Genomic DNA, 20,620 nt, shown 5'->3' with positions numbered 1-20,620 from the left:
ATCTGTTTTCATCAGCCCCACCCTCACCCTCAGCTGCACCATTAAAGAGACATGAACACATGAATGCAGGCCTGATATCAGACAGAAGTGTCAACTCATTAGACTCAGTCACTCCTTCAGAATCAACCAGCTCAAACTCAGTGGAGTGGGTGGATTCAAAGGTTCCTTCAAATGTCAATGTCGGATGTTTGTGATAAACTGAAGGATGAAGTCTTCCTTTATACATACAGCACATACTTTACCTTCAATGTGCTGATAATTACAGAAGATATTAATCCCACAACTGGGAAATGCACACGTTACAGCAGCTCAAGAGTCATTACATCATAGGCTACGTCGGTCAGGTTTGAATGTAGGTACTTATGGCAAGCCGTTTTAACATTTAATCACTAAGTTTGACTATCCAAAATTACCATTATAGATATCTATAACGTAATTTTGCCTATTAGTAATGTCATTGTGACTAGTCTGAATTTTAATTTAAGATATCTGTAACGTCATTCTGACTAGGCAAAACTACAGTTACAGATATCTGTAATTCAGTTTTGACTAGTAAGATTCAAACTATTTTTGCCATTCATGTGTATGGGGTTTGTCATTATAGATATCTACAATTACATTATGACTATCTATAATTCCAGTTTGAGATATCTACAACGTCATTTTAACTAGTCATAATTCGAATTCAAGATATCTACAACGTCATTCTGACTGTCTGAAACTCAATTCAAGATATCTAGAAAGGACCATGTAGATATCTTCAATTGATGATAATTAAAGATATCTTGAACTTGAATAAGGAATAGTCAAAATTAAGTTGTAGATATCTCAAACTGGAATTACAGATATCCACAATAACAATTGCAGATATCCACAACTACATTGGAGATATCTATAATGACAAACCCCATACACATGAATGGCAAAAATAGTCTGAATCTTACTAGTCAAAACTGAATTACAGACATCTGTAGTTAGAGTTTTGACTAGTCAAAATCTAATTACAGATATCTTGTTTAAGAGTTTTGACTAGGCAAAATTATGTTGCAGATATCAGTAATGAATATCCAGTCTAGCGATTAAATGTTAAAACGGCTTGCCATAGGTGCTTTAGTTGGAGTACTTGTACAGTGTAGTATTAGTACTTTGATTGCAGTACAGGATGCGAGTACTTCCTCCATCCTCCACAGTTCACAGTTCAGTCCAGCAGGCGGCGGTAGCGTTTATCAACAGAAAAAAAACGGCAGCCGCCATTTTCGGAGCGGAAGGAGGAAGAGCAGAGAGAAAACATTCAACTCCTCAAGTCTAAATCCTCCTGAAATCTCGAACCTGTGTGATGGAGGTCCCCGGGCCGGACAGCGACTGGAGGAGTCCTCAGTTCCGACAGAAAGTCGTCGCTCAGATGTGAGATATTTACTTTCATATGTAGCACTGCTGGCTAATTCACTGTTTGCGTTAGCCCAATGAGCTAAGCTAACGTTAGCTCGGCAGGAAAACACGTCATAGCAAACTTTGCTTTAAAAAATCAGTAAATTAACACCGACTCGTAAAAAGACAAAGTTAACACAGGTCGATACACATGACAGGACACATGAGGTTAAAGGTCCGGGTCCACTCTTTAATTCGGCCTGCTTAAAATGAACACAATTATTGTTAATGAAAGTATATATCAGATTTTAATATTAGCATTGTCAGCTGCTAACGTTAGCTCACTCAGCGGGTTAACTCTTCACACTGTTAGTATCACTCCTTAAATCTGTACTGATGAACTTTTAACAGGAATATTTCTTGTAGTTAATTTAAACAGTTAAATTAAAATCATTGAACCAAACCAAATTTCATGTGTTTCACTTTTACATGTGAAATTATTAAAGTAAAACTTATTACAATTAAACAGTAAACACGTTGTATTTATGTACAATATATTTACATACGAACACATTACGTTCATGTGGTATGTATTTATTTGTAAACACGTTATACCTATATACTATATACATATATGAACACATTATCTTTTTATATTTAACAACGTGAGGCTGTGTTTGAAATCAGATATCAGTTTTTCACACAAACAGAAAGACTCTTCTTTTAAGTAGCATAAATATTAGTTTTGTACATGAATAATATTTATGTAGGCAAACTTGTATTTCGAATGTGCAACATGTTGTGCAATATTTGCATATTTACAACATAAAGATAAGTGGCTTTTACAAGTGCAGTGAAAATATGGCTTTACATTAGTTAAAGGTGTGTTAAATATGAGTTACAGCTGTTATAAATCTCACATGGACAATGCAGTGTTTGCAGTTTGTTTTGTAGAACTCTTGATCATCATATGTACATGTAATAAACTTAAAGAGGCAACAGATAGGATTTTTTTTTTAGCTTGGCGCCACCTAGCGTCAGCAGTGTTGCTCGCACTGTCGCAACGACCAAACTGAGCGTGGGGATCAGACATAATGAATAAAATGTAGGCTGTAAAGCCACCAGTATACCTCTATGTATATGTAGAATGAGAAGGTGTGTGGACGCTCTACTAAATAAATGAGTAAAGAAACCGAGCAACAATTATCAGATTTATCTGAAGAAAAATAAATAGTAAAGCAAATAATTATAGCAGAATGCACAGTACCAGTACAAACAGCTCACAGTAAATGATACCAATATGTACAGTATCAGTACAAACAACAGTAGACACAGTGGAATTATACCAATATGCACATGTAAACAGTCCCCATTCTAGAATAAACACTACCGTATGGAAACCATGCGGCCGGTTGGAGCTCAAATTGAATGGGAAACAAAGTCCAGTGTTCACTTAGCTGGGCGTAACTTAGCTGGGCGATGTCCGTGGATAGCTGCCTCCGTGAGAAGAGAACAGAAGGAAGGGAGGGGGGTATCACTGTCCGAGGGCTGCCGTAGAATGGCAACCAGGATGTCAGCCGACCAACACTCGCTACCCGCTCCCTGGTTGCGGTGATTTGCGATGCTGGCCAGCTAGAAATGAACTAGCAGCCAGTACAGTACAGTCCTCTCTGGTCTAGCTAACATTTAGCCGTGTTACTTACTGATCCATTAGAAAGAAAGCTAGCTGGACATGGGTTTTGAAGCCTCTTTGGTCACGGAGCTCCCTCCATCTCTTGAACGCCTGACTGAGGTTTACTCTTGTTTTTCCTCTTCTTTTATCACTCTCCTTTTTGCTCTTCTTTGCCTCCTCACACAGAGGAGCTCCTTTTCTTTTGCTAGGCCGTTTTTCACTTGTCTCCAAACTTTGTCCGTCTGTTATTGTGCTCGTGACTCAACTATCTCATGCCCAACTCCTCATAAGGACCAGCTCCAGTCCCTGATTGGCTGACCGAAGCCACTAAGTAACCTATGTAAACGCTGATAGTCTGATTTTACTGTGGACACTACCCTGTGCAACCCACATTATTTTCATCGATGCTGTCTGTTGCCTCTTTAAGATTGTTTTCATTATTAATCTGAAGGTTACAGGGTTCAATGTTAAGGTTTTTTAATTCATCAATCTGGGAAAAAATCAAACTACTTGACTTCCAAATTGTTTTCTTTATGAACTATTATCAAACAACAACAACAATCTATCAGTGCTGCTTCTGTGCAACGTTCAACAGAAATGAGAATGAAAAGAAATATGAAGAAAATGTTTGTGCTGTAAAATGACCTCCAGAATGTTCCAGATCCCCAGTGGAGATATTTAAAGAGCTTATTTTCACATTTAAGGAGCAACAAACTGAAATATCTGTTTCATAAAGTTCAGTTTTTAAATCAGAATAAACACGGAGGTGATGTATAGACGGTGAAAGACAGGTGAGGAGTGTGTGTGTTTTTGATCAGTGTGTTTTCTATGTTTCTCTCCAGTGAGGACGCGATGAGGAAGGCGGGAACTGCACACACCAAGTCCAGTAATGACATGGAGAACCATGTTTACGTTAAAGCCAAATCCAGAGTGAGTGCTGTGTCACTGCAGGAAGTTGGTCAGACTGCTGGGAGTGATGAACGATAACAATCCAGCGTGTTCTAACAGGTCTCACTCTTGTTTCCCAGGAGGAGTATTTATCTCTGGTGGCGAGGCTGATCATTCACTTCAGAGACATCCGTGAGTATTTGAGCTGTTTCATTTGAAGGCTGCGATCTGAAAACTGACTCGTAACACAAGAGTCTGACGGTCCACTGCTGATGTGAAGCATCCGACGCTGTTCCACAGTTACTAATCACTGGTGTCTTATTTCCAGATAAGAAGACTCTGGGAGGACCAGGTAAGTGGACTCTGTCTTTGTCTCTGTCTGGGTCACTTCCCATTGAGTTCTTTCTTTGCTGTGTTCTGTCCTCTGCTGGACCTGTCACTACCAGACTCATGGTGTTCATGGTTTCTGCTGTGCATGTTGGAGCTGCGTAATATGATCTGTTGTCTACCCTTCTGCTAGATCCCATGAATGCCCTGACTAACCTGACAGGGGTTGGAGGGGGCCCGGGCGCCATTGGCATGGGGCCTCGCCCCACCGGTGCTCCAGTGGGTGGCATGGGGGCCATGGGGCAGATGCAGATAGGCCAGCATGCCATGGCAGGGGTGGCTGGAAACCCACAAGCCAGTGAGTGTGTTTCCTCCATGTGGTGTGTGTTTGCTGTTCGGTGGATGTCGGCTGCGTCAGAGCTGCTCTTACCTTCAGTCTCTGCTTTGGCACGTTTTGTGTGTTTGAGACTCCAGACTCTCCTCAGCCTGGTTCTGAGCTGTAGAGCGGCTCTGTCCTTCATCTTCTTCTCGCTCACCCTGCAGTAGGGGGTCCAGGCCAGATGCCGATGCAGCAGATGGTGCAGGCGCAGCAGCAGCAGTCCATGCAGTTCCAGCAGTTTCAGCAGGCCCAGCAGCAGCAGCAGCAGCAGCAGCAGCAGCAGAACGCCATGCAGCAGCAGCAGCAGCAGCAACAGCAGCAGCAGCAGCAGCAGAACGCCGCCATCCAGCAGCAGTTCCAGGTGCAGCAGCAGCTGAGGGCGCAGCAGATGCAGCAGCAGCACCACCAGAATCAGCAACTTCAGCAGCAACACCAGAACCAGCAGCAGCAGCAGGCCCAGAACCAGCAGCAGCAGAACCAGGTATACAGTCAGTTACTAGCTCCGTTTACACTGCCAGATTTTCGGCAAATGTTGCAAGCGTTTAGATACACAGAGCCGGATTGGCGAGTTGATCCGAGGTGCCCAATTTTCCGCCTCGTAGGGTAGACATATTGTTGGAACCTTTTTGGTTTAAAAAGAACGAGGCGGCCTTCCGGAGCTGTTGATGACTTGTGGGAGGAGCTGTTGATGACTTGTGGGAGGGGCTGTTGATGACTTGTGGGAGGGGCTGTTGATGACTTGTGGGAGAATCCGAAAATCCGATTTTTGACTGCTGACTGTCCACACTGTTTTTAGCAAGTGTCCAAATCGGATTTGGCTCTGTTCAGACTGGGCCACATTATTGACAAATCTGACAGGTTGCTGTGGCAACGACTTTGGAGCAGAGGCGTCATCTAGCGTTTATTGTGTGATGTCATATAAGGAGCTGTTCAGACTCAGACACATCTGTCCAAATGCGATTTGAAACTACCTCCCAAAGGTGGTTTCGATCTGGTTTGCAAAAATCGGATTTCATGTCATTAATGACTGTTCAGGCTTCATAAGAGCCATCTGGTTCCAATCTAGATTGGCTAAAAATCGGATTTTGGCTGGCAGTCTAAACAAGGCCTTAGTGCCTTTTTCGGGCTTGTTTTGCTTATATTCTTGAAGCAGCAGTACAACAACAATCTTGTTCTGCTCATGCTTCGTCTGTTGAGGAGGAGAAGGGAGGTAGAAGACATACGCCATTGCGTGCTATATACGCCATTGCGCCGCTATATACATCATCTCGCGCGCTATATACATCATCTCGCCGCTATATAAGTCATCTCGCAGCTATATACATCATTGCGCGTGCTATATACGTCATCTCGCACGCTATATAAGTCTTGCCGCTATGTACATCATCGCGCGCTACATAAGTCGTCTCGCGCGTTATATACATAATTGCGCGCACTATATACGTCATCTCACACGCTATATAAGTCTCGCCGCTATGTACATCATCTCGCGCGCTATATAAGTCATCTCGCACGTTATAGAAGTCATCTCGCACGTTATATAAGTCATCTCGCGCGCTATGTAAGTCATCTCGCCGCTATGTAAGTCATCTCGCCGTTATATAAGTCATCTCGCCGCTGTGTAAGTCATCTCGCCGCTATGTAAGTCATCTCGCCGTTATATAAGTCATCTCGCATGTTATATAAGTCATCTCGCACGTTATATAAGTCATCTCACCGCTGTGTAAGTCATCTCGCCGTTATATAAGTCATCTCGCCGTTATATAAGTCATCTCGCCGCTATGTAAGTCATCTCGCCGTTATATAAGTCATCTCGCCGTTATATAAGTCATCTCGCCGCTATGTAAGTCATCTCGCCGTTATATAAGTCATCTCGCCGTTATATAAGTCATCTCGCACGTTATATAAGTCATCTCGCCGCTGTGTAAGTCATCTCGCCGCTGTGTAAGTCATCTCGCCGTTATATAAGTCATCTCGCACGTTATATAAGTCATCTCGCCGTTATATAAGTCATCTCGCCGTTATATAAGTCATCTCGCACGTTATATAAGTCATCTCGCCGTTATATAAGTCATCTCGCCGTTATATAAGTCATCTCGCACGTTATATAAGTCATCTCGCCGTTATATAAGTCATCTCGCCGTTATATAAGTCATCTCGCCGTTATATAAGTCATCTCGCCGTTATATAAGTCATCTCGCCGTTATATAAGTCATCTCGCACGTTATATAAGTTATCTCGCCGCTATGTAAGTCATCTCGCCGTTATATAAGTCATCTCGCACGTTATATAAGTCATCTCGCCGCTATGTAAGTCATCTCGCCGTTATATAAGTCATCTCACCGCTGTGTAAGTCATCTCGCCGTTATATAAGTCATCTCGCCACTGTGTAAGTCATCTCGCATGTTATATAAGTCATCTCGCCGCTATATACGTCATCTCGCATGTTATATAAGTCATCTCGCCGCTATGTAAGTCATCTCGCCGTTATATAAGTCATCTCGCCGCTGTGTAAGTCATCTCGCATGTTATATAAGTCATCTCGCCGCTATATACGTCATCTCGCATGTTATATAAGTCATCTCGCCGCTATATACGTCATCTCGCCCGCTATATAAGTCATCTCGCCGCTATATAAGTCATCTTGCACGATATATAAGTCGTCGCCGCTATATAAGTCATCTCGCCGCTATGTAAGTCATCTCGCACGTTATATAAGTCATGTCGCCGCTATGTAAGTCATCTCGCACGTTATATAAGTCATCTCGCCGCTATATAAGTCATCTCGCCGCTATGTAAGTCATCTCGCACGTTATATAAGTCATGTCGCCGCTATGTAAGTCATCTCGCCGCTATATAAGTCATCTTGCACGATATATAAGTCGTCGCCGCTATATAAGTCATCTCGCGCGCTATGTAAGTCATCTCGCCGCTATATAAGTCATCTCGCCGCTATGTAAGTCATCTCGCGCGCTATATAAGTCATCTTGCACGATATATAAGTCGTCGCCGCTATATAAGTCATCTCGCGCGCTATGTAAGTCATCTCGCCGCTATATAAGTCATCTCGCCGCTATGTAAGTCATCTCGCGCGCTATATAAGTCATCTTGCACGATATATAAATCATGTCGCCGCTATGTAAGTCATCTCGCCGCTATGTAAGTCATCTCACACGTTATATAAGTTATCTCGCACATTATATAAGTCATCTCGGGTTCTGCAGGGTACTGCAGGGTTCTGTAGTCCAGAGGGTGGACATCCTGATCTTAGCTTTGCTGACACAGTGATTATTTCTGGTTAACAGTTGGTAATTCTGCTGCGCTGTGTGTTGGGTAATTAACAGAGTACCAGTCTGAAATGTTAAAGTACGTTAGTGCATTTCGGTAGTGACAGGTCAGGAGCTGATACTGGTTCAGTGACAGTTCTCCACACCCGTGCCCAGTTGGTACTAGTTTTCTGTGGCTGATGAAGACAAGATATGACCTCACTCCTGTCCTTCACATACTGTGTCTGCAGATGCACCAGACGAGGATTCAGCAGCAGCAGATGGTTCAGCTGCAGCTCCAGCAGCAGCAGCAGGCTCAGGCTCATGCCCAGGCTCAAGCTCAGGCTCAGGCCCAAGCCCAGGCCCAGGCTCAGGCCCAGGCTCAGGCCCAGTCCATCCAGCACATGGTTCAACAGCAGCAGCAGCAGCAGCAGGTTCAGGCCCAGACTCAGCCTCAGCCAGGTCAGATGCCTCCACACTCTCAGCAGCAGCAGCAGCCCGGCATGGTGCCTCAGTCTCTGGCCGGACCAATGACGTCGGCTCAGCATGTTCCCATCAACTCGCTCAGTCAGCAGCAACAGCAGCACCAGCTCAAGATCCAGGCCTTCCAGGTGAGACTGTTCAGGTGGCGTCGGTTCTCTGTGTATCTACAGTCTGTAAGAATCCTGTCTGAAACACCTGCAGCGATTAAGGAAATCTACATGAGTTACTGTGCAACCTTTTTATTTTGCTTCTTAAAACCCAAATCTGTTGACTTCAGAGGTGAACTGGGAACCACTGAATAATGTTCGAACACTACTGCGTCTTCATCAGAGTTAAAATGGACAAACACAAACACATGTATCATTGGGTAGTAGGTTAAACAAGATTTTAAACTGTACGATGGATCCAAGTGTCAGTCCCATCATACTCTATAATCACATTGTACTTAACTGGTAAAGAACTGCTCCATCCGGTTCAGCTGTTGTTTCTGGGCGTCTCTCACTCAGGTGTTCTGTCCAAGTCATCTTGTATCCTGAGTGTCTTCACTCACCCTCACCCGATATATTGTCAGTGGCAGTTATGCCCTCCTCTTCGTCACGTGCCTGATTCTGTAGTTAAATTCTGCCCCTGCCTCTCGCTGTTGCCTTGGACATTACTCTTAGGTTGTGAGCTCTTCGTCCTCATCTCATTCTTGCATATCGTCACACATCTGCAGACCTGGGGTAAAATCCTGTTACGTAAGTGTCCATCATGGGTGGTTACAGTGATGGTCTGTCCTGAGGGTTTATCATCCTTGATCTGTCTTGTAATATATCTTTACATAGCGATTAATGACAGGTTCCTCTTTATGAAAGATCTGTGAGTCAGTGGAGTTGCTCTCTGCTTCTTTTCCTCCCTCAAGGCACCTCCCACCAAACTGAACCTTAGTTAATTGGTTTCTGCAGATTTTTAAATGGACACCCCACTTCCTTGATGTTTCATCGCTGGATGGTAGAACCAGCGTCCTGGTGCTAACCCCGCCGTCCAGCCACTCAACACTGACACTGTCTTTAAACCACAGGAGAAGCAGTTATTTAATATTTTCTATTAAAGGACAGGTTCAGTATTTTTGTCCTGAAACAGTAGTCAGGTGCTTCCTGCAGTCAGCAGTGATTCTGTGTAAAAGTACACTCTATCTTAAGTTAATAGCCTCTTTCACATCGCCTGTTCAAGGAAGGAATGCCACGCTATCTTCCTCCTCGCCGTTCCTTATAACAGGTATGATAGCTGAATGAGGGGACAGAGGGTTTCTCACCTTTAAGATGATAGCAGAGGAAGGAACAGCACAATCGATGTCTGTGTGAAAGGGACAGCTGGCAGGATGGTGTGTGTGTGAAGGTTTGACAACATGTTATGTGTACAACCCGCAGCGGGCAATTTTAAAAGTAGCAAATCTGCAGCTCAGACAGCGTAGAGTTCAGTATTCCTGCTTACCTCACCTCTGCTTGCATGCTTTGCCTTGTGTGTGTGTGTGTGTGTGTGTGTGTGTGTGTGTATGTGTGTGTGTGTAAGCAGGCCCGTGCAGCCTTGCAGCAGCAGCAGCAGCAGGTCCAGCAGGCGCAGCAAGCAGCCCAGCAAGCTGCAGCTCAGGCGCAGCTCAACGCAGCTGCTGCAGCCGCCGCCGCCGTACCTGGACAGGTGAGACTGCAGCCACCTCAAGCTCAGGTGCTTCATGTGTAGTAAATGTGAATGAAGTCACATGACGCAAGCAAACATTGTGTTCCAGGGTTCCCATTGTCATGGAAAACCTGGAAAAGTCCTGGAAATAGTGAAAATAATTAAAAGTTTTGGGAAAGTCCTGGAATTAGTTGTTTGTAATGACATCGTTACAGTAATCGTCTGTGGATAATCTTCCACATAATGTAACATAACGGCCAGTTTATTTTCTGTGGCTGGCGACATAGCGTAGCTCAAACATGCGTCAATGCGTGACAGCGTTTAGTTCACCATCAAATACGTTCCGGCATTTTCTACCTGTGTTTAGTCTCTCTCTCCATGTATGCCACAGCTGAAATTATCTTTAAATATAATTTGAATCTGTTTGAGAAACACTGCTCAATAGGGCTGCAACGATTAGTATTAAAATAATCGGTGACTAATTAAGTAGTCAACTAATCGGTTTGAGTCATTCTTCATATAAAAATACTATAAAGTACCCAAAATACTCTTATTGCAGCTTCTTACGTTCAAATATTGACAGCTTTACACACTCCCATGACGGTGAACTAAAACATGAGTGGTGTGAGTACGAAACAAGACATTAGATGACATAATTTTGGGGTTTGGGAGAGACAGACCGACGTGTTTCAACATTTTACACATTTTTCGATAAAACGATTCGTCGACTAAGAAGAAATAATTAGCAGATTAGTCGACAATGAAAATAATCGTTAGTTGCAGCCCTACTGCTCAAGTGTGGCAAGAAAAAAATTATTAAAGTCGTAGAAAACTTTTGAAATGTGTGAGAACCCTGAATGTTGACTGGGACTCTTTTGGTTTGACCTCTTAAACACGACTGATCCACCAGGAGGCTTTAAACTTAAAGGAATTAAAATTTTTGTTTGGAACCAGCAGTAACCCTTCAGACACGGTACCTAGACCCTCGGCCTGTTCAGACAGTCCTCTTAAATGTGGGCGGGGTTGTCCACAGATCTTATTTCACACATGTACCCAAAAACACATTATAAAAAAAACATTGACTTCAAGACGAGGGAACAGGAAGCGCTAAAATGCTAAGTCACTTCTGGGTTTTAGGACTCATTCCAGTGGCGCTGTAATGACTTCAGTTAACTGTATGAAAGGCTGTCTGACGTTAATTTGAAGCGCTGAAATTATTCCAAAAATAGTGTACAGTTAAACGGATTAATTAACTAATAACTTAATAAATTGTTTTTTAAAGGGCCTTTTTCAGGTGGCTAAAAACAAACTAACTAAGGCAATGTTTGCTCAGCACCGTTTTATTTTATGTTTGTGGCACAAGATTTTCTACTCTGAAGTTGCTGTAAATAAACACTGTGATTCACTCTGTAGAATTGAATGGAATTGAGAGACTTGAGAGAGATTCTGAAGGAAGCAGCAGCAGCATCATGAGCTCCTGAAGATGTTCACCTATCTGTTATAAATGAGATAAACTTTTACTTCTGACAAAATAAGAAAAAACAACAGTTGATTGAAGGAATTACCCCCCTGGAAGAAAGTAGAGCATCAGGAATCTTGAAATAAATAATAATGTTCAACTGAAAAGCCAACAGAAAATCTAACCAACTGCCAAACTGACCGTTAACTGTCCTGCTCGCTGAGCGACTCCAGACTAAGCAGAGGAATATAGCTAAAGACTCAAAGGAGTGAGTACATCAGAGATATGATATAACCTTAGAAACGATTTAGAAAAAGTTAACTACAATACCTGCTGAATACCAAATAAGCTAAAGCTAGCTTTGAGAACAAAAACAGCTAGCTAAAAACAAGCTAAGCCCTAGCAACTGTTGCCACGGAGCAGCAGCAGAGTTCTGTGGCTTCAACCAGAGCCTGTACAGAGAGTTCATAAATTCAAAGTGCTGTTGGTCTGTTCCGTTTGGTTATTCACAGCAGCGTTTCTCTAGGAGAAGTCGAGCGTATGCTGGACACTGTTGTTTTTTCCTTGGCTGAGTAGTAGTTCTTCAGAATGGAGCCAAGTGAGGTAGAGTTTGAAATCTTAGACTAGTAGATGGCATGCTACTTATTACGCCACCGACAGTGGTTGAAATAGCATTAGTCAGCTAAAATTAACGAATAACTGTTTAAACAGTTAGCTAAAAGTGACTGCTACACAGTTGAAATAGCTTTAGTTAGCTAAAAGAAATAGCTAACTGTTGAAACAGGATAGCTAAAAGTAACTGCTAAACAGTTTAAATAGCTTTAGTTAGCTAAAAGATGTAGCTAACTGTTGAAACAGTTAGCTAAAAGTAACTTATACACAGTTGAAATAGCTTTAGTTAGCTAAAAGAAATAGCTAACTGTTGAAACAGGATAGCTAAAAGTAACAGATAGCTGGTAAAACACTTAGCTAAAAGTAACTGCTAAACAGTTTAAATAGCTTTAGTTAGCTAAAAGAAATAGCTAACTGTTGAAACAGGATAGCTAAAAGTAACAGATAGCTGTTGAAACAGGATAGCTAAAAGTAACTGCTAAACAGTTTAAATAGCTTTAGTTAGCTAAAAGAAATAGCTAACTGTTGAAACAGGATAGCTAAAAGTAACAGATAGCTGTTGAAACAGGATAGCTAAAAGTAACTGCTAAACAGTTTAAATAGCTTTAGTTAGCTAAAAGATGTAGCTAACTGTTGAAACAGTTAGCTAAAAGTAACTTATACACAGTTTAAATAGCTTTAGTTAGCTAAAAGAAATAGCTAACTGTTGAAACAGGATAGATAAAAGTAACAGATAACTGTTGAAACACTTAGCTAAAAGTAACTTATACATAGTTTAAATAGCTTTAGTTAGCTAAAAGAAATAGCTAACTATTGAAAGCTATTGAAACACTTAGCTAAAAGTAACTTATACATAGTTTAAATAGCTTTAGTTAGCTAAAAGAAATAGCTAATTATTGAAAGCTATTGAAACACTTAGCTAAAAGTAACAGATAGCTGTTGAAACAGTAAAGTAACTGATGAATGGTTTAAATAACTTTAATAGTGTTTTAATAATCACATCATGTATCTAGTGTATCTGTCTAAGGTTGACTCACACAGTAACAGACGACTGTTAATGAGGTTTTGTGGCATTTTGTTTTACGGAGCCATTTTAATGACAATGTTCGCTTTCCAATGTGCAAATGTTTCACTAAAACAAGTTCCACCTCCGACACTTGTTTGCAAGAGCACCGTCGCTGCATCCTGGGCTTAGGAGGTCTGGATCAGGGTCCTCACAAGTATAGACACAGTCCTGTGTGTGCTGCAGTGTTCTCCTGCCTGCTCTCTGCTCACCTGTCCTGTCGTCTCTGTCGTGTCTCTGTCCTCTGAAGTTGGTTCGCCCTGGGATGCAGATTCCTCCCCGGCTGCCTCGGCCTCCCCTCAATCCCTCCATCCCTCCTCCAAACGCTGCTGCTGCCGCCGCCGCCGCCGCTGCTGCCGCCGCCGCTGCAGCTGCTGCGGTGGGAGGACAGCCAATGACACAGCAGGTATTTATCCTCAGTCTGACCTCTGACCCCCCAGAGCTGAGCATCAGTCAAAGATAAGATGCAGGGTTTGTATGTAAATGCAGTCAGAGCTGCAGCGATTGATCGATTCATTGATGTCGATCAAAAGAAAATTAATCTGCAGCTCTTTGGAGAATCTTTGAATTCAGTATTTGGAGTAAAAAACACATTTGATGGTTTGAGGATTTTAAAGATGAGAATCTGCTGCTACATATCTCTGATTGGCTAATTCTTCTTTTGTCCAATCACTGTCCTCCACAGGTACAGCAGCATTCCATGATGTCATCACCTTCACCTGTACAGGTGCAGACGCCACAGTCCATGCCTCCGCCCCCCCAGCCGTCACCTCAGCCCCCCACCTCACAGCCCAACTCAGCCAGGTACAACCAGGTGTTCACATTCACCAGCACCCAGCACCGACTATGATTCTGTTTCTAACAGCACTTCCTGTCTCCAGCTCCGGTCCCACTCCGTCTCCGGGGGGTTTCCAGCCCAGCCCCTCCCCTCAGCCCTCACAGAGCCCCGCCAACGCCCGGACCCCCCAGAACTATGGAGTCCCCTCTCCTGGACCGCTCAATACTCCAGGTACACACACCTCTATCACCAGGAGCGAAAACACAAAACAAATCTGTGACAGTTTGTGACGCCTGCGTGAAAGATAACGAACAGGTTTTATGACGTCACTTCCTGTTGGTGAACTGCAGAAACTGTTTGCGACCTGCTTCAGTGGCTCCGTTAGAAATATCCACAGATTTTGGAACGGCATCTAAATCTTTACTATCTTCAGAGATCACTGACAAGAGTACTGATCATTATCCTCACCTGTCCTCACCTGTCCTCACCTGACCTCACCTGACCTCACCTGTCCTCACCCCTCCTCACCTGTCCTCACCTGTCCTTACCTCTCCTCACCTGTCCTCACCTGTCCTCACCTCTCCTCACCTGACCTCACCTGTCCTCACCCCTCCTCACCTGTCCTCACCCCTCCTCACCTGTCCTCACCTGACCTCACCTGACCTCACCTCACCTGTCCTCACCTGTCCTTACCCCTCCTCACCTGTCCTCACCCCTCCTCACCTGTCCTCACCTGACCTCACCTCACTTGTCCTCACCCCTCCTCACCTGTCCTCACCTGACCTCACCTCACTTGTCCTCACCCCTCCTCACCTCACTTGTCCTCACCCCTCCTCATCCCTCCTCACCTGACCTCACCTGACCTCACCTCACCTGTCCTCACCTGTCCTTACCCCTCCTCACCTGTCCTCACCCCTCCTCACCTGTCCTCACCTGACCTCACCTCACTTGTCCTCACCCCTCCTCACCTGTCCTCACCTGACCTCACCTCACTTGTCCTCACCCCTCCTCACCCCTCCTCACCTGTCCTCACCTGACCTCACCTCACTTGTCCTCACCCCTCCTCACCTGTCCTCACCTGACCTCACCTCACTTGTCCTCACCCCTCCTCACCTGTCCTCACCTGACCTCACCTCACTTGTCCTCACCCCTCCTCATCCCTCCTCACCTGTCCTCACCTCTCCTCACCTGACCTCACCCGTCCTCACCCCTCCTCACCTGTCCTCACCTGTCCTCACCCCTCCTCATTCCTCCTCACCTGTCCTCACCTGTCCTCACCCCTCCTCACCTGTCCTCACCCCTCCTCACCTGTCCTCACCTGACCTCTCCTCACCTGTCCTTACCCCTCCTCACCTGTCCTCACCTGTCCTCACCTCACCTCTCCTCACCTGTCCTCACCTGTCCTCACCCCTCCTCATCCCTCCTCATCCCTCCTCACCCCTCCTCACCTGACCTCACCCGTCCTCACCCCTCCTCACCTGTCCTCACCTGTCCTCACCCCTCCTCACCTGTCCTCACCTGTCCTCACCCCTCCTCACCTGTCCTCACCTCTCCTCACCTCACCTGTCCTCACCCCTCCTCACCTGACCTCACCTCACCTGTCCTCACCCCTCCTCACCTCACCTGTCCTCACCCCTCCTCACCTGTCCTCACCTGACCTCACCTCACCTGTCCTTACCCCTCCTCACCTGTCCTCACCTGTCCTCATCTGACCTCACCTCACTTGTCCTCACCCCTCCTCACCTGTCCTCACCTGACCTCACCTCCTCACCCCTCCTCACCTGTCCTTACCCCTCCTCACCTGTCCTCACCCCTCCTCACCCTTCCTCACCTGTCCTCGCCTGTCCTCACCCCTCCTCACCCCTCCTCACCCTTCCTCACCTGTCCTCACCCCTCCTCACCTGTCCTTACCCCTCCTCACCTGTCCTCACCCCTCCTCACCCTTCCTCACCTGTCCTCGCCTGTCCTCACCCCTCCTCACCCTTCCTCACCTGTCCTCGCCTGTCCTCACCTGTCCTCACCTGACCTGCAGGTAACCCCAGCTCAGTGATGAGTCCGGCTGGAGCCACGTCTCTGGAGGACCAGCAGTACATGGAGAAACTCAAACAGCTGTCCAAATACATCGAACCTCTGCGCAGGATGATCAACAAGATCGACAAGAATGAAGGTCGGTCCTCAGCGTTCAAAGCATTCATCCATTTATCGATTAATCATCTGAGTCATTTTGCAAAACAGAAATAATAGTTTGTGTTCCTGTTGGTGTGGACAGACAGAAAGAAGGACCTGAGCAAGATGAAGAGTCTGTTGAACATCCTGACTGATCCAAACACCAGGTAACAGCTGATCACTGACGTCTCCTCACCAACACACTGATCCATGTCCGTCCACTCAGCTGTGTGTCTGTCCTCTGACCTGCAGGTGTCCCCTGAAGACGCTGCAGAAGTGTGAAATCGCTTTAGAGAAGCTGAAGAACGACATGGCCGTGGTGAGAACAGAACAAACCTGTGCTGTCGTCACAGTGCTCAGCGTCACCAAAAATCCAGGAATATGTAAAGTCCAGTTCAGACCAAAGACTCGTGACGAGATGAAACCATTTCAGAACGTCACTGAGGGTGTTTGTTTCAACTCGTCTTGTCGTGTCTTTGGTCTGAACTGGACTTTAAGGAGGACAGAGTGCAGATACGAGTCCATGTTAACAGCAGAGACGATCAGTGAGGTGACATCACCATCCTGTAAACTCTGAATGACACTTTGAATGTATAAATTTGTCCCTATCCCTCCAGCCGACCCCCCCGCCCCCCCCAGTGGCCACCAAGCAGCAGTACCTGTGTCAGCCGCTGCTGGACGCCGTCATGGCCAACATCCGCTCTCCAGTCTTCAACCATTCTCTGTACCGAACCTTCGCCCCCGCCATGACCGCCATCCACGGACCCCCCATCACGTACGTCTCACCTGTACATGACGTCTGCAGTCAGAGCACATTTAAAGGTTCAGTCCAACAAAAACACAGATGCTGATTCAGTGTTCTGAATCGACTGAAGAAAGTTGACAAGACGGGCGAAGAAACTGGTGCTCACTGTACTGTCAACAAAATGACCACAACGACCGCCATCTTGTTTTGCAGTAGTGAGCGCTGATCTCACTGACCAACACGTTTCCTGTTATCACTTCATAATAAAGTTCAGCTCGTGTTTCGCCAGTTAATGACTTTTAATGTGAAGCTGCAGCAGTGGGAAATGTGTCAGCGCTGTGTGACATCACTCTGCAGCAGATAGAGGCCGAGTTTTATTTACATAAAAATAGTGTGTGAGGTTAAAACACAGCTGTCGGTGCAGTTTGAGTGACAGACATGAACATTGTGTGTCTGTTCCTCAGGGGTCCCAACATCTCCGGGAGGAAGAGGAAGCACGAGGAGGACGAGCGGCAGACCATCCCCAACATCCTGCAGGGAGAGGTGGCTCGCCTCGACGTCAAGTTCCTCGTCAACCTGGATCCTTCGTTCTGCAGCAACAATGGCACCGTGCACCTCGTCTGCAAACTGGGTGAGTCGGACACAGAAACCTGGCGCCGACTCTGAGCCGACGGCGGCAGGCCACATGTTTTAACCACGTGTTTGTTCTCTTGTCTCTCAGATGATAAGAACCTCCCCAGTGTTCCTCCGCTGCAGCTCAGCGTTCCTGCTGATTATCCTGACCAGAGTCCGTACTGGGCCGACGACGGGGATCAGTACGGTGAGACAGCTTCAGCTTCAGCACACTGTGACATCACTTTAAAGCTGTGTTTGTTATTTTACAGTAATATACAAAACATACCAACTATCTGTCTAAATGAGTTAGACTGAGGGTTTAGAGAACAGCAGAATATCTGGGTGGTGACTTCACCATCAGGCCGCGGACCAAAAGGGCCCAACAGTTGGAGATCCGTTTCTTACAGTTTTCTTTCAATGCTTCATTTAATGCTCTCCTCTCTTAGATACGTCCTGACCTCGTCTGTAAAGCTTTCCTGTAACTTGTGAGTGTTCAGACTTAATATGAGCGAACAAGTTACATTTACGAACGCCCAAACTCGACCTTGAGCGAGGTGTTTTGTCTCAGGCACACCCTGACCTGGCCTCGATCTGCCCCAGGTCAAAGGCCACTGTAGTGCTTTCCTCTTTTTATTCTCAGAGAGTAGAACTGAGCTCACTTTAGAGTATAACTCTTTTTAGCTTAGCTTTTATATGCCACGGTACGATACTTTTCTATAATACATCAATGATATTTCAATGGAATAAATTACTTATTGACTTATTCATACTTCAAAAACAGCATCAGTAAGTGATTAACATAGGGGGGATCAAAATAAAATAAATAAATAAAATCTAAATCAACCAGCCACCCTCCTCTCCTGACAAATAAAGAATAGTCCCTTCATAAGTAAAGAACAGTCCCTAAAGTGCAGTGAGGTTTGTGGACACAAAGACTTTTGGGCAGTCATGACAACAAGTTATTCACCTGGAGCCGGACTTCTCTGTCGCCAGTAAGCCCTTATCATACGCCGCCGTATTTGACAGGAATACGTATTCCTGTCCATGTCTGTGACCCCCGTTCAACCCACAACCGGCGGGATTCGCTGTTTAGTTTCTGATGCTGGTTGAAATCTGTACTCACACAACGTGCTGAATGATTTATTTTGCCCAAAACTATGTTTAGTCGCGAGTGCGGTGATGGACAGAGTAAAATATCGCCACACTGCCGACATTTTACTTTGTCACCGCACGCTTTTTGATTGCGTTATCAAAACACGCTGCTATTATTCGGCCTTGCTTTTACTTATTCCACCGAATACCGAATGTGTGTTTCTTTGCAATATTAGGCCGAATATATTCGGTGCATCTCTAAATAGGAGCCTTCCCCCACTCCCCTCACCGCTGCTCTCCTCACTATACTGGCTTCTGCGCTGTGCAAGTGCACAGATGTCTCAGAGTGGTGGTGCATTTGCAAAAATGTTTTGAAGGAGTTTTGAAGGAGCAGCAGCGGCGTGTCGTGGAATGTAGTGGAAACACTGGGTTATGTTCACACATACGTAACTATTTTAAACAGGAAGCTGCGAGCCATCTACATTTCCAACCGGCATCTACAATGGAGTCTCCAGTTGAGTTCATCCTACCGATCGCGTTTGCTGCATTCATCATGCTTCGTTTGGTGAACGACAGACGACAGGGGACTTCTGCTAGCTAGCTAACCAGCTAACATTATGAGGCAGCATAGTTATACTAGCTGGCGTGTTATCGTCATGTGAAAAATCAGACAATTTTGCAGAACAGGACAGATGACAGACGCCAGATAGTGCGAGCTAGCTAGCTAACAAGCAACCTGACGACGGTAACGTTAGCTATGTATGAACTTTTTTCCCCGTCTCTTGCTCGGTGGTAGCCATGGCGACATCTACCCCTCGCTGGCAAGTCAGCATCTGAAATCCCTCGCTCCGAAGGGCTAGTTTCATACCCACTACCCCTCGTTATGCCCCCTACACCTACACGCAAAAAGGAACTGGGACACCACTACCCTTCATGGGAACGCGCGAATGTAGGGGTAGGGCCAAGGGGGGGTACTGGGACGGGCCCTTAGTGTCTGACACACCTACAGCTTTCTGATACACATTAACGGTGTTTCCCGTCACTTAAGCTGCTGTTCTCCTGTCAGTCACACAACCAGCTCTGGCCTGAATCAGCATCAGATCGTTGAGCTGAAGTCCCATCAGGGTAACAAGTTTATATCCAGTCTCTCACACACACACACACACACACACACACACACACTCATTACACAATAAGAGTTAATACCAGGACATTTACACAATATTATCATGTTTAGATCTGAAAATACTGACTCATGATTCTGTTCTAACTCGCGCTGTGTCCTGACTGGGTGTGACGCCAGTGCGCGTCAGTGCCTAAAGCTGTGTTGATTGATGAGGTGATGACCTGTGATCACATGACCTGTGACCTCCTCCAGGTGCAAACAGCTTCCTGCAGACGGTGCACAGAAACATGACGTCCAAACTGCTGCAGCTTCCTGACAAACACTCAGTGACGGAGCTGCTCAACACCTGGGCTCAGAGCGTCCGCCAGGCCTGTCTGTCTGCCGCCTGAAGCCCCGCCCACCACCTGACTGCACCCGCTGCACACACAGTAACACACACAGATACTACAGTCTGATCTGACACTTTAACCTGTTTCCTGTTGGACTTCTGTCATTCATACAGAGCAGCTGCTGTGCCCCACACTCATCTTAGTCCCTGAACGCCCCTTCAGGTGGGCTGATATCATGTGATCTGATGCGTTCAGGCAGACTGACAGAGCAGATTTTAGCAGAAGCAGCTTGTACATAATATGAACTGTGTGTTAGAAGAACCCAAACATCTGAACTGTCATTTATCCTGACCGATATTCTGGTCCCTGAACGCATCACACTCTGCTTCTGTTTGTTGTTTAGTTTCATGAGTTTCTGTTTGACATGTGAGTTCAGTTTGGGACCACAGAAGAAGAACTCTAACTCAGCTTTTCAAACTGAAAATATAAATGTTTTGTTTTTTTGCTATCATAAATAAAAACTGTTCATTTAAACTTTCTGTTAAATCCAGAAAAATGTTTCAGTCTTTGAAAATAAATAATTAGTTTTTATTTCA

The 20,620-nt window shown here is 45.3% G+C and overlaps 1 protein-coding gene across 8 annotated transcripts; it reads left to right on the top strand.

Moving 5' to 3' along the window:
• The first annotated feature begins 1,241 nt into the window (after positions 1–1,241).
• On the top strand, positions 1,242–20,580 carry med15 (mediator complex subunit 15). Of its 8 annotated transcripts, none has more exons than XM_078161218.1 (18): positions 1,242–1,404; positions 3,883–3,970; positions 4,069–4,120; positions 4,257–4,280; positions 4,449–4,613; positions 4,802–5,115; positions 8,152–8,511; positions 9,938–10,060; positions 13,424–13,579; positions 13,859–13,977; positions 14,055–14,182; positions 15,984–16,118; positions 16,221–16,284; positions 16,370–16,436; positions 16,735–16,892; positions 17,327–17,493; positions 17,584–17,682; positions 19,948–20,580. In XM_078161218.1, the coding sequence occupies exons 1-18, from the start codon at positions 1,337–1,339 to the stop codon at positions 20,082–20,084; spliced, it is 2,424 nt and encodes an 807-aa protein (XP_078017344.1). In that variant the 5' UTR covers positions 1,242–1,336; the 3' UTR covers positions 20,085–20,580. The 8 variants fall into 8 exon arrangements, with proteins under 8 accessions (XP_078017344.1, XP_078017342.1, XP_078017343.1 ...); XM_078161216.1 differs by having other exon boundaries at positions 9,938–10,087; XM_078161217.1 differs by having other exon boundaries at positions 4,799–5,115.
• Positions 20,581–20,620: the final 40 nt, after the last annotated feature.

Source organism: Epinephelus lanceolatus, chromosome 18 (genome assembly GCF_041903045.1).
Source record: "Epinephelus lanceolatus isolate andai-2023 chromosome 18, ASM4190304v1, whole genome shotgun sequence".
Classification (NCBI taxonomy): domain Eukaryota; kingdom Metazoa; phylum Chordata; class Actinopteri; order Perciformes; family Serranidae; genus Epinephelus; species Epinephelus lanceolatus.
The sequence above is the reverse complement of the archived record's forward strand: the minus strand, read 5'-3'. Positions and strand labels throughout refer to the sequence as shown.